A 13,785-nucleotide genomic window follows, 5' to 3' on the forward strand; every position below is an offset into this window, starting at 1 on the left:
TAGATCTGAGAATAGTTTCAATTTAAAACAATTTAGGTCATTTACAATTGTTGCCTTCGACGTACGCAGTTAACTGTAACCCTCCAGAAGATTCGACCAGGGTCAAAAATTATATATAAAAAAAACGTGCTATGCTATGCTATTATATAACAATTTGCAAATGATTATTAGGATCTAGTAGCGTGACTAGATGGGAAGTGCCAAAAACAATAATAACAAATGATTATTCAATTTGTTTGATACTTTTGTTTTTTTTCATTCATTACGCAAGTGTATTTCCACTGAAGTATGAATCATTTCAACCTAATTGATCGCAGATTTCACTCACTTACGTTAATTTAACGAACGCATCATAAGCTCATTAAAAATAGCATCACAAAATTTGATTTTTTCAAGGATTGACAATTGAGTTTTACATGACTTGAGTGTACTAGATGCATTGATTGATATGTGAAAGTGTGCTGTGAAATTTCCATGAATTGGATGATTCGTTGCAATGAAATAATTCATATGTTTACTTTACATGAATAATCAATATTCTGGGCGTTCTCAGAAAATTTCAGTTATTTTTAGATAAAAAACGTAAAATAAACTTACATTTAATCATTGCTAATGAAAATTTACACATGACATTGAAATTTCCTGTAGGTGTTAAAAAAAATAACAATTTGTTACTTGCAATATTCATGTGTTATTAGTCAAATTTGTTCATTTTAATTATCGAAATGTGTTGATCAAGTAATGAAGACTTCTTTGATTCAAATTATTGTTCTGAACATTCATAAATCTAGGATAATAAAGATGTTTTTACGATGAAATGGAAAGCTTTCAGATCTAAATATAGTATTTCTTGACAAAGATATGTATCGATTTCTCGTTGATGAGTAACGCAAATAACGTATTGTTTCTTTCCATTTTTTAATAGAATTTGTATCGCGATTATTGGGTTTCATAGATTAGGATTAACAAGTAATATTTCAAGATAAACGTTTGCTCATTGTGTTTGATACGAACACCGCATTTGCGTGTAGAGATAAACTTGTATTTCATTACATAATTGTTGGTATCTTCATAAGCAGTTGCACTGCACCAAGTTGTTGGTAATTCTTGTTTGGAATAGACAATAATTGATATCCTGAAGTGTTTGGAAGTGAACATTAGGTATTTTGTAGTGAGCGAATAACTCATTTTAGCGGATTAGATAAACAGTATCGATATAGTTGATTGATGTTTTTGTATTGTATTGAATTTGAGCCTCTTTTGTAACAGTACGTGTGTGTGTACGTTTGTTGGTTTGCCAAGGCTGTTTATTTACAACTGGGTTTATTTTTACAGCGGCCGGTATGGGTGACCAAAAGATCTTCGACTATCACGAGGAGTCCCAGTCGGAAAAGTTGGCGAGGAAGTCCAAGGAGACGCCTATTTTTCCAGTCGGTAAATATACAAGAAGACAACGATGAAGAAAAGAGTTTCAGTTCTCTTTTTTTAGCGATCGCTCTTTGCGTCGGTGCCGTCGGCTTCGGTGCTTACAAGTTCAACAAGAGAGGCAACATGAGTCCGAGCGTCTTCCTCATGCAGTTGCGTGTCGGAGCTCAAGGTTTGGCTGTTGGAGCTTTGACTGTTGGTCTGGCTTACAGCATGATCAACGAGTACGTTCTCAAGAAGAAGTAACAACAACAACAAAATAAATAATAACACGAATGTAGCATAATTTATTGAAAAAGCAAACGTCGTTTTGTATCTGTGTGGATCCTAGGATAATTTTGTGATATTCGCATCGTCACTTCATGGCCAAGTATTCCGCAAATATATTTATTTAAACCTTTTTACATTTACTTCTTTTTGTTTTTGTTTAAATTATGAAAATTAAATCTATATTAACTAAATATATACATACATTGTACGGTTATTTGTGAAGTTATATTTTGTTTTAAACAAAGTATATAAGTAATATTAGCAATGATTATTTTTCTAATAAAAACACACATTTGATGCCAATCTTATTTTACCCAGAAGAAAGGATGAATGTACCTGATTATTTGACGAAATAAACATTTGTTGGCAATAATTCAAGTATTACAACATTTTTTATTACAACGTCCTAGGAAATTGTTGCAAATTTTAGTGTGCAGTTGCGATTTGCACATTAAGTTGCCTATAATAAAAATCTTATTTCTAAATAATATATTTATATAACTATAACCGTTATATCATTCAATTCAAAAGTACTTAATTAAATGAAGAAAGAACAACCTAAATATATTTACCAATTAATTAATTTGCAAGTAAAATATATCTGAAACTTAATTATTTAAGTAATTTAATAATCCTAAGACAATGAGAAACAAATTACCTAACTCATGGGTAATATATTAAGATGGATCAACGTTGTTGCCAGGAATCTGCATAGATTTGCTAAATGTGGCAACGGACTTCTTCAAAGTCAGCGATTCTCGTTTAAATGCCTGAAATGATATCAATAAGAGAGCAAACCAAAAAACAAATTTCAATTAGATGAAAAACCTTCCAGAATTGTCTCATCTCTTGAACGTCGTCGCGTTCCCTTACTAGATACCCTCTGAAGTATGCTTGAATCTTCGTAGCCGCAATTTCTTTGGTGAAGATCCAAGAGAGCGGGAAATACGGTCTAGGACTAACTTAAAATTATTAACAGATTTTATACTATTATATTTTTTGGATTCACCGTTCTTTGAGAATGTCTTTCACCCAATCCATGTCATGTATGAAGAGATTCTCCGCCCTGCGTTCTGGATACAACGGATTGTAGTTCCAAAGCAGCTCAGCGATGTAATCAAGTCCATTGAAAGGACTCTTTTGATGCTTGATAAATTCAAAACATTTATTGCATTTGGTGAAAGTTGTAGATAATTTTTATAGTTACTTTTAAACTTTCAGTTTCTATGGCTTTATCGAACATTTCTTCCAAGATTCCTTTCAATAAGTAGAGAAGTCTGCTTTCCATGTACCGTATCATCGGGGCTGCAATTGTATAATCATTGATATTAATCGAGCATGGATAAAGTCAGTTACGGTCTTCAACTTCGCAAACGTTCTCTTTGCTGCTGCGATATTTAACGATTTCATCTCGTTCGCTGTTGAATTCCTTGAGCAACGTCTCCCAAATCGTCGGTTGTTCGGACGATCGCGTCTTCGATTCAGCAGAGCTCGACTCCTCATATCTGTTAGTTTGCTCTTCCTCGTCTCCATAGTAAACATGTTCTTCTTCCGGGATGAATTCCTCTTCGCCGTATAACGAATTGTACTCGTGCGACATGTCAGATTAATTGAGAACACAGTTGACTTGGATTTAAAAAATATATAATTTATTATACAATTACAACTATATAAAAAAGAGAGAGATACTATGTTACAATTAAAATAAAAAAGATCTGTACTTGGAATAGATGCGTACACGCATTACTCGTATCTTTCAGGCGTTACATGTCTGAAAGTGTTCTTTTTTTTGTTTGTTTTGTTCGCTTAAACGTAAATTCTAAATAAATAAATAATTTAATTAAAGCTTGTAGATATTTAGAATCTCTGTGTGATCTGCTTGATCCAGTCCAGGTAGTGGCTGACCTTGACGTAGACGCCGGGAACGCCCTGCTGGCCGCATCCGATGCCCCAGCTGACGACACCCACCACCTGCCAAGAACCTCCGCGTTCGCAGACCATCGGACCACCTCCGTCACCTTTGCAGGCATCTTTGCCTTCTTCGCCGCCGGCGCACACGAAACCTGGATGCAACTTGAAGTCGTATCCCAGTCGGGTGTGCTTCATCCTCTGCTCGCATTCGCCGTGTCCAACTATTGGTACGTCGACTTCTTTGAGAATGTTCTGGTACTTTCCGAAATCGCCGAAAGCGTCTTTGCCCCATCCGGTCGTCCAGCAACGGGTTCCGGTGTAGTCTTCCTGTGGGCTCGGCAAGCAGGCTGGGCTGATGTGAGGATATTTGTTGAAATCGACAGGTTTATCCATGCGGATGACCGCCAAATCGTTGTACAGAGTACCGGCGTAGAACTCGGGATGGATGTTGACGTTGGTGATGTCCCTTTCGATGTACGGGAAGAACTCCACGTCGTGGTTCACGTCCCATTCGCCCAATCTCACGCGAAGATCGAAAGGCGTGTAGCTAAACCAAAACACAAAGTTAAAACATCGATGATTGCTTTCTATTAATTAAGCTTACGTTTTGATGCAATGAGCGGCCGTGATGATGTGGTAGGGATCGATCAAGGTACCGCCGCAGACGTAAACGCTTTCCTTGGGATCCTTCTTGAGGATGGCCACTTGCCATGGGTATTCTCCAAACTCACTGTCACCGTCCACGTAGACCGGATTCTTGATCCTTCCGTTAATTCCTTGAGAATGTCTGATGCCGCATTGCTTGTTCGGGATGTTCGGAATCTGAGGCCTCAATGGTTTCTTGCAGCAGACGTGTCTTGGACCGCAGGAGCCGGGCGGAGGACGTTGCGGGAATCCGTTTCCGTAGAATTGGCGCTGCGGAGAAGAAAAACCGAAATGTTGAAGCAAAAGAAAAAAGAATCAGTTTAAAAACGATCAGCAACTTCGCGAGTCAAGTCTCGAGACATTTTTACCTTCTCTATTTTGTCAGTCAGGTCACGTTTTCTTCGGGAATTGGGGAATTTAACAGTGTTCGGAGCATGCAAAGATTTTCCACCGCGTTTGCTAAAGCCGTCGTCGTAGCCTTGCGTCGGATATCCGTAAGAGTCGTAAGTTTGATAATTGTTCGCGTAGTTTTGCAGAGCGTTGTTCTCGAATGTTACGTTTGGTGAGGAGCGGCCGAAATAATCAGCGCCGCCGTAGCTGCTGTAGTCTTCGTAGAACGGCTGATCTAACGGTTTATCGTAATAGGGTTTATCGAAATAGGGTTTCTGAATGTAGGGTTGCTCTAAGTAAGGTTTATCAAAGTACGGTTTCTCGAAATGAGGTTTATCGAAATAGGGTTTTTCGAAATGAGGTTCTTCTAAATAGGGTTTCTCAAAATGTGGTGGTGGACTCTCTAAGTAAGGTCCAGATGAATGGATGGGGCCATGGTGAATGGGTTCATGGTAATGTGGATAGTGAGGTTTGTAAGTGTGCTGATGGTAATGCTGGTGGTTGTTGTTCAGCAGCGAATGGGTTTTGTAGGTGAAGAAATCGGCAACTTTGTGCAAGAGGAAATTGTTGGGTGTTACGTGGAGATTGACGAAAGGCTTGACGACTTTTTCGCCGTAATCGTCTTTGGTCAATTGCACGGAAACGAGAGGATTGACGGAAACTAAGCCCAAATTGATGCCGTTTCCGCCGCTGCCGTAAGGATTGACAAGGGGATTGTCGGGGTTGACCGGGTTTATCGGATATCCGGCGTATTGGCCGCCTTGATTCGGCAATCCGAACGACACTCCAAACGTCGGTTTTATGTTCTTGTTATTATTGTACTGGCTTTGACGCTGCAAAAGATAACGAAACAGACGCAAGATTTACCAAAAGAAAATTGGAACCTTCGGAGTTCATGTTTAGGCCCCAGAACCCATTTGTAAATAGGGTCGTTATTGATGCGTTAATTTCGTTAAACAACACTCAAGCCATGTCTTGTATTTAGTGGGTCTCAGTCTCTAGTCAGGTGATTATTTCTGTCTTTTCGACGTGTGGGTGTTTGTACTTACAGCTTCGGCCTTAGTGGTATCGTCCTTCTTGGCGGAATCCGTGGCTTCCCTCTTGGAAATCTTCTTCGGTTCATCTTTCTTGTCCTCGATGGCGGTAACATTCAAACCGGTCGATTTGGAAACGGAGACAACGGTCATGTTTCCGTTGCCATCGGTCAAAACTCTCTCTTCTTCGGCTTCGATGTCGCTCTTCAAGTTCCTCGGGTCTAAGGCCAAGAACAAGTCGTCTTTGCGTCCGATGACGTCTTGCGCTGGGCATTGGTTGAACGGCACACAGACGCAATCGTAATTTTCCGCCCTGGCGGATTCCAAACCTTGATATTTCTCTCCATATCCCGACAACGAATTGGATTGAAGTCCGCTGTTTACGTTGAGTTCCTTCTTGTAAAAGTCGGAGTTACCGTACGAACCTACGGTGCTTCCGAAGTTGTTGCCGGTTCCGTACGAGGAGAAAGATCCTGCTCCAGAGTTCAATCCTGCAGAGTTCGATGCTCCGAATTGCGATCCATATAACGAAGACGATGAAGATCCACCGTATAAAGAGGAGCTACCGGTAGAACCGAATTGACCGGAAGATCCCAGTTGGGATCCGGCGTAGACTGGAGAAGAAGCTCCGGAGGATCCGGAAGAGCCGCTGAACAAGGAAGAACCGAACTGTTGAGGTCCCGAGTTCTCCACGACGGGTTTAACGGAGCCGAAGGTTCCTAAACCGGTGGATGAGCCGTAATTAGCGATCGATTGTCCGCCGTAACTGCCAGCAGAAGNCGAATCCGCCGCTCAAGATTTGTTCGCTCGGTTTGAACGAGCCGACGGGAATTGGTACCGGATTGTTGACGATCACAGTGGGCTGCTTGATGGAACCGTCGGCGTCGGCGTTATGATGGAAATGATGATGAACGTGTTGCTGAACTCCTTCCTTTTCCGTCTGAACCGGATGCTTGATGATTTCCTGTTTGTTGTGGAAATAGGAAGAACCGCCGCTGGAGATGGCGCTACTTTGCTGGAACTCGTACGGTGGGACGTCGAATTCGGGCGCCGGCGGTTTATCGAAGATCGGACCTAAAGGTTTCGAAATATGGGGTGGACCGTAGAAGGGTTTGTTCGGTGGTGGAGGTCCGTAACGACGTGGTGGTCCGTGATGAGGACCTTTCGGTGGGAAAGGCATCGGTTTCGGTGGACCATAGAACGCTCTGGATGGAAGCGGTCCTTTCACTGGAATAGAAGGAATTGGACGACCGATCGGTTTGATGTCAACGGGTTGAGCGTAAACCAAATCCTCAGGAGAAATATAAGTAGGACGTTTGCCTTCGACATCATCGCACTGAAATTTACAAAAACAACAACAAAATCATTTAGCAATCCCAAAAATATTAAATCATCATAATTGTAACAAACCTGCATCAAACCCAAGCTGCACAATTTATCCTTGATCAAATTCCTGGCATCAGAGTCATCCCCTTTCTGCAGGATCTCCTGGAAACTGGGATCGCTGTAAATCTCATCGTATCCTTTGAGATTCCTTCCTTGCCGTCCCGATGTCAAAATGGTATCGACGATTTCATCAACATCGGTTGCTTTGGCCTCTTGATCTTCGACAGTCGTCTCGGTATGATCGTTGTCCTTGTTCCAGGACCAGGAGCCTTCGGCGTTGCAAATCGCAACCAAGAGGGCTGCCATCAAGGCAGTTTTCACCAACAATCCCATCCTGGAGAAAAAGAAAATTAAAGTATACAGTTTACGCGTAGGATTCAGGAGAAATTCGCGACAGGTGGGTGTCAACAGTTTCACTTTCGTAAAATAAAAAAAAAACTTTCTTCGTAGAAATGATGATCTAATATCTTGGCATTTCTTTTTTTACATCTACACATTTTTTTTGTTAGTTCTATTACGCCATCAATGTTAATAATAACAATATTTTTTTATTGCGTAATCCAATTTGATAATATGAAGAATATGCATTGGTTTTTTCAATTAGTTGGTAGCCTCGAGCGAGAAGTGAAAGTGCTTTCTTCATAATAACATCTTTTTGTTTGCGTTCGGCGCTGAGCGAAGACAACACTTTCTCCGACATACGGTCAGGGTCCTGCAGGTCAATGCCATACAGCACACTCAAGCCCTTTTTAATAATCATCAATTGAAATTGAAATTGTTGTTTAATAAATTAAAGAGTTTTTTTTACAAACCTTTTAGGGTGTATAGGTAGCTTCTTGTCGCTTAAATTAAATCCAGTGTTTGCTGTCGAGAGTGCACTTAAAAACTGATTCGTTCACTAGGTCTTCGTTTATATATATAATGTAATGTGGTGAGAGAGTGGACTGGGTATTGTTTGTCCACGACTTTGGAGGATTTTCGGTCGAGCTCCCAAAGAGTGGGCAGAGAGAACACTGTTTCACTTTCTATGCTCGACGATTGGCTGTCTCCAGCTTATATACTCTTTAGACTTCTTCGTCGACAGTGTTGGGGGTTGATTGCAGACATCCAGTTCCTGGAAACAAACAGGATCCAACCTTTGCGCAACACCATGAACGTCATCGTTCCTACAACTCTTCGTTCTTTTGTACGTTTTTCATTCAAGAATATTCATGAATTCAATTTATCGAAAGCGAAAACACTTTAAGATTTACTAGTGTTTTTAGGTGACATAAAATACTATATCTAAAGTCTCTTCTAAAATGATTACATTCAGAATTTCAGGACTACAATTATATTATTTATTTGTTGGAAATTTGTATTCTTTTCATGGACTCAATACTTCAATTAAACTATGTATGAAGACTTCTTGTATTTTGTACATTATACATAAATTACTTTAAGAAAATGTATGTAACTAAATTGATTGTATATATTCACTATAAAACCTAACAAACATTATCCAAAGATTCCAATAGAGAAAAGAAAGATTGTTTTCATTATCATATAAATTTGAACTAAATTTTGACTCGTTTTTGATTAAAACCTTATAAATTAGAACATTTTTCTTATAAATTTCATTAACAATCATTAAATTATTGTTTTGTATCTTGATTACATAGATCAGTGGTCGGCAAAGTGCGGCTCCAGAGCAGCATGTGGCTCCTTAAGTGCGGCTCTGGCACAATTATCCACGGAGGCGCAACAACATACAAACCTAACTTACTCAAACTTTCCACATTGTTCGCATTAATAAATATTTATTAAGTATGAAATTTAGTTTTATTTAGTGTACTACTTTAGTGTAATAAAAGTTTACTAAACAAGCAGATTTGGCTAATAAATTTGCCGACCGCTGAGAAAAATGATAGAAAATTTCATATTTTCTTGTCACTATTTAAATTCAATCTAATCGAGTAAACTTGATTGTTGTTATAACTTATTACTATAGCAATTTATTCCAGTAGAGTCAATTTCATTGTTGACAGCAGAAGAAAGCATTTTCTCGATTACAGCCAATTTCTATGATTCGCAGTTGTTGCCTTCGAAATGACATGTTTGTTAAACAGAAATCATTTCTAATTATATTGTTTATTTCTCATTCACTTTCTTTTACGCTACAAACAAATTGTACCAGAAATACACGTAATTATTGCAGATAAAAATCGGCGGCTTCCGAATGAATGTATCAAAGTGGGTGGAAACAATGAGACAGTTTCACTTCTTTACACCCACGACGATAATTGGCCAAAAACTAATTTATCATAAGTTCTTTCTTTTTCCCAAAAAAAAAATTAAACAATTGTTTTAACTCCAATCTCGGTGAATATCGGAATTGCGCGCTATTGTTGCTGAAGAGAAATTTTTTCTTTCTCTCACCTGAAATGATTCACCATTGAAATACCATGGGAGCGAAAGAAAACGTAAATGCTTTCACCCATCGAAACGGATTACCATTAAATTTTAGCGATCTTTTCCTCTCTTTCTCTCTCATCGAGAACACACGAAAAACTTCATCATTCAAACGTGCATTTTAATTAATTAGTTTCCCTTCACTCACTTTAGCAAAGAAAAAACCGCATTAATTATGATTCTTTTTAATATTAAAACATATTTTATGTTTATGGCAAAATCAAGTAATATTGTAAGTTTATTTATTATCATAACCAAATCTTAATACGGATTGACCTTAGCGCTATAACTCAAAACTAATTTGTCCCAATTATTATGTTTTTTTTTCTTGCACGTCTTTCGAAGCAGGGAATACCTGGGTATTCCGTGAATCATTGTTATTACGCGTTACGCAACAATCGCAACGACGTCTCGATTTGTCGCGCCGAAGGCTGTCTCTCTTGCGAAATTTGGAAATTTTCAAACGAATTTTCAAAGAACTCCGAACCCTGAATGAGTTTGTATCTCTATTCTCAAATGCTAAATGTGTGTCGACATGTGTATTGGATATAGCGTTTTCTGTCTAAAAAAGAAACATACATACATAATGCACGCTAATTGCGATTGTAATTAAACATCGACAGAAGAAAGAACAACAAACGGCGACGATGATGTCACCGAAGAAAGTGAAAGTTCGCGAAATTTACATTTGAAAATACGAATCTGGTTTCATTCAGCAATGATCTAATATCTTTCTTTCGGACTAATCTCTATGAGATTTAAATAAATCCAACACTTTCAATTATCTTAGCTTTATCTGCAAAATATGAGCATTTCAGATGTGCTCATCAATAAACTATTATCTAATACGATAACTGCCAACAAAAAAATTAACAATCAATCAAATTATTCGTGAGAATCGTTTGAAAACTTTCATATGGTTCCAAGAACCATAATCTTCTACATATTCCTCTGAATCTTCAATTACTCTAAAGTTATTTAACTCTTCATTTCTTAGAGCACGCTTTGTTGTGTTGCAACGGAGAGGTCGTTGATTCCACCCAAGTGATTCATTCCGGATCCTGTTAGGGATTCCCGATTCACTTTCCCTTTTTTTCCATCTTTCACAAGAGCCTTTTTTACCATCGCGCTCGTATCCCACCAAGGCGTTACGCAATCGAAGCGTAAAGGAAAAAAAATTGGTAACGCGTTCCGAGCGTTACGTGCGCCGCGCAATGCGTACGAAATAAATTAACACTGCTGATATAATAGAACACTATTATTTAATTTTACGAGACCGACACAATGCCGGTGACATAAACAATTGACGCATTGAGTTGGTTATTCAACAGTAACAAATTTCAATGGAAGAGCAAAGTTGATTTTTAGATATTTCAATCGATTTTTACGAAGTTTTCGTATATTGAAAAACCTTGCAAAATCTACAAAAAAAATCGAGTTTGCATCATTCAAAACATATTCCTTCCAGTTGAAACATGTAATCAAACATTAATAATTATTTAGATAAAGAAATTATGTTCATTTTTCATTGAAAACGTTGCCAAAAAGTGCTTTTGCATAATTCCACATATTGAATCATACGAGCTGACATTGGGAATAGAAATTTTCGATTACGCACAATTCATTACATTTTGTGATTGCGTTTCGGTTTATTCAATCGATTGGCAATCGATCAGGTGCGATAATCCGTCCATTGTCCATCCGTCGATGGATTCGGACGAGAATTCACGTTGTGTTTGGGGTTACGCAATCCGGTCGAGCGCAGTTCCTGAGGTGGGGTGAGGTAAATAAACTGAATCCTCGAGCCGTTTCGGAGGATCCGGGAGAAAGTTTCCGTCGCATTATAAAAAAAAAACAGAAATAAAACGAAGTTTAAAGTGCGGAGAAGAACGTAAAAGAACCGTAACAATGAATGGGCGTTGATGGCGCCTTTGATCCTCAGTCTCTCTATATGCTTTTCGACGGATTTCCACGAGTATAAATTACATATTATTAATATGCAAATTTATCATTTTTGAAAGCGAATTACAAGAAAACTAGCAACAACATGAATATAATTGATCATGTACATTATTCTCTATAGTTTTAACTTTCATGTCCATATTAAATGACTATTGTGACAATCGTATTAACAGAGATATACGCTTAATTCAAAGACACTGTTTTTTTTTTCTATGCTTATTGAAACAAATTTGACAATCGATTGTGAGGAAACTAGTAGTAGCACGAATATTTGTGAGCATACATATTATTCTCTATAGTTTTAACTTTAATGTCCATATTAAATAACTATTGTGACAATCGTATTAACCGAGATATACGCTTAATTCAAAGACACTGTTTTTTTTTTCTATGCTTATTGAAACAACTTTGATAATAGATTGTAAGAAAACTAGAAGTAGCACGAATATTTGTGAGCGTGCATATTATTCTCTATAGTTTCAACTTTCATATCCATATTAAATGACTATTGGGACAATAGTATTAATCGAGATATACGCTGAAATTTAAAGACACAGTTTTGTCTATGCTTATTGAAACAACTTTGACAATCGATTGTAAGGAAACTAGTAGTAGCACGAATATTTGTGAGCTTGCATATTATTCTCTATAGTTTTAACTTTCAGTTCCAAATTCATTTATTACTATGCCTTTTGTAGTAATCAAGATATACGCTGAAATATAATGACACTACTTGTTATTCATGTCTTTAACTTTGACAGCTGATTTCAAGAATACTAGTAAGAGTGCAATTATTTAATAGGATACATTTTAACACCTACAGTTTTAGCTTTCATCTCCATATTCAATCACTATTGTGTCTATTATATTTATGAAAATATATGTTGAAACGTAAACTGTAAATTTTTGTGAGATCAAATGGACTTTGAAAGTCGTTAATTATTGTGTACAATTAACCGTAATCAACCATTACTCAAGACATTGTTGTCATGATTGTAAAATGCAAGTGAAAGCAAACGAGAAGGAAATCGAAATGAAAAGCTATTCGCAAAGAAAAGTACATCGAGTCACGGTTGGTGTAACATTTAGTTCGCGTTGATAATGAATTTCGCAGCAATTTACATTCAAACAATTTAATTGTCTTGGGAACATTGAAGATGTTTGAATGCACTTCAGTATTGTAAACAAAACCATTTCAATTTATAAAATTTAATCATGACTAATAACTATAACTATTATATATAATTTACAATTCTACATCTTTGTATAAACTCGGTGTCACTGGTTTCCCCAAACCGTAGGCGAGGATCATCTCCTCAGAAATCTTGTAATTGCTGTTGTTTTTCTTATACACAACTTCGATTTTCGGTTCAACGAATTCCTTCCCTTTGGCATTCATCTCCTGCATTTCCACCTCTCTCATCAAAGGTGGCAAAGCCATGTACTTGGGTAACACCCTCACCGCAGCACTGACAGATTGCAGCTTCAGGTAAGCTTCCTCCTCACGTTTAGGGACGAGCTGGTAATCGGCCTTGTAACTGGTAGATTCTAGGGCAATCAATTTGGGTTGCTTCACACCACGGAAGGTCTTCTCCACAAAAACTCTGACCTTCCTCAGGTTCTGCAAGCAAGTACATTTAGTGCCGTTGTTATTGCAAAGAATAGGAGGCTTACGTCGGGACCAGCTTCTGCAGGGTTCGGAAGAGCTTCCACTTTGACGATTTTCATGAAAGATGGTTCTGGGTATCGTTCTTGGATGCTCCTCGTCACTATGCGACCCACGCCGAAATTCTTCAGATTTCCCAGGATCTCCCAGAGGGTTTTTCCTCTGAAGTCCGTTTTCCTTCCAATATATTTGTATGGCATTTTTTAAATTGACTGCAATATTGTTAGGTTAGAATTTTTGACACATGCAGACTTTAAAAAAAATGCACTTACATGCCATCTCTCAGGAACACTTCAAAGTTTTTAGTTCAGCTGTTTTGGCGCTGTTTCAATATATCAATTATAATTAAAACTATAATTAAAAAATGTGTTTTAATTAAATTATTCTATTATCAATTTACTTGCTAGAAATAGTTTTTTCTTTATAATTTATTCTTTATTAATCTTACTATTAATTATTTATTATTAGCATCTATCGGTAAATAATAGAACTATCCAATTTTTGAATATTTGAAATAAAATTATTAATAATTACATTAATTTGCTTCAAATTAAGCTATAAACTTTAACGCATTCATTAAACTTATGATATAAATATATGAAAGGTTGATTATGTTACCAATTAAGGCTTTTATTAAGTATTTAT

The 13,785-nt window shown here is 37.5% G+C and overlaps 3 protein-coding genes across 4 annotated transcripts in view; 1 reads left to right on the forward strand and 2 right to left on the reverse strand.

Moving 5' to 3' along the window:
- The window catches only part of LOC108563809 (HIG1 domain family member 1A, mitochondrial), a 2,399-nt gene extending 542 nt beyond the window's left edge, over window positions 1-1,857 (forward strand). The window contains exons 2-3 of one of the 2 annotated variants that reach the window (XM_017922596.1): window positions 1,336-1,434; window positions 1,490-1,857. In XM_017922596.1, the coding sequence (XP_017778085.1) occupies window positions 1,336-1,434; window positions 1,490-1,671 (281 nt within the window). In that variant the 3' untranslated portion in view covers window positions 1,672-1,857. The remainder of the gene's footprint in view (window positions 1-1,335; window positions 1,435-1,489) is intronic. The other variant, XM_017922597.1, reaches the window with a different exon arrangement.
- A 1,536-nt stretch (window positions 1,858-3,393) lies between these two features.
- On the reverse strand, window positions 3,394-8,359 carry LOC108563805 (the record flags this gene model as incomplete). Its single annotated transcript, XM_017922591.1, is given in 7 exon segments — window positions 3,394-4,153; window positions 4,211-4,521; window positions 4,590-5,466; window positions 5,671-6,454; window positions 6,515-7,011; window positions 7,086-7,395; window positions 7,874-8,359. Coding segments are annotated over 6 exon segments (3,379 nt in total), but the record flags the coding sequence as incomplete, so codon positions are not given.
- A 4,321-nt stretch (window positions 8,360-12,680) lies between these two features.
- LOC108563802 (28S ribosomal protein S34, mitochondrial) lies at window positions 12,681-13,386 on the reverse strand. The gene is made up of 2 exons (XM_017922585.1): window positions 13,149-13,386; window positions 12,681-13,095 (listed from the first exon to the last, which is right to left on the reverse strand). Exons 1-2 carry the CDS (start codon window positions 13,338-13,340, stop codon window positions 12,721-12,723), a joined length of 567 nt encoding a protein of 188 aa, XP_017778074.1. The 5' UTR covers window positions 13,341-13,386; the 3' UTR covers window positions 12,681-12,720.
- Between the last annotated feature and the right edge of the window lie 399 nt (window positions 13,387-13,785).

The sequence above is a fragment of the Nicrophorus vespilloides genome, unplaced genomic scaffold (assembly GCF_001412225.1).
Source record: "Nicrophorus vespilloides isolate i.1.1-1 unplaced genomic scaffold, Nicve_v1.0, whole genome shotgun sequence".
Taxonomy (NCBI): Eukaryota; Metazoa; Arthropoda; class Insecta; order Coleoptera; family Silphidae; genus Nicrophorus; species Nicrophorus vespilloides.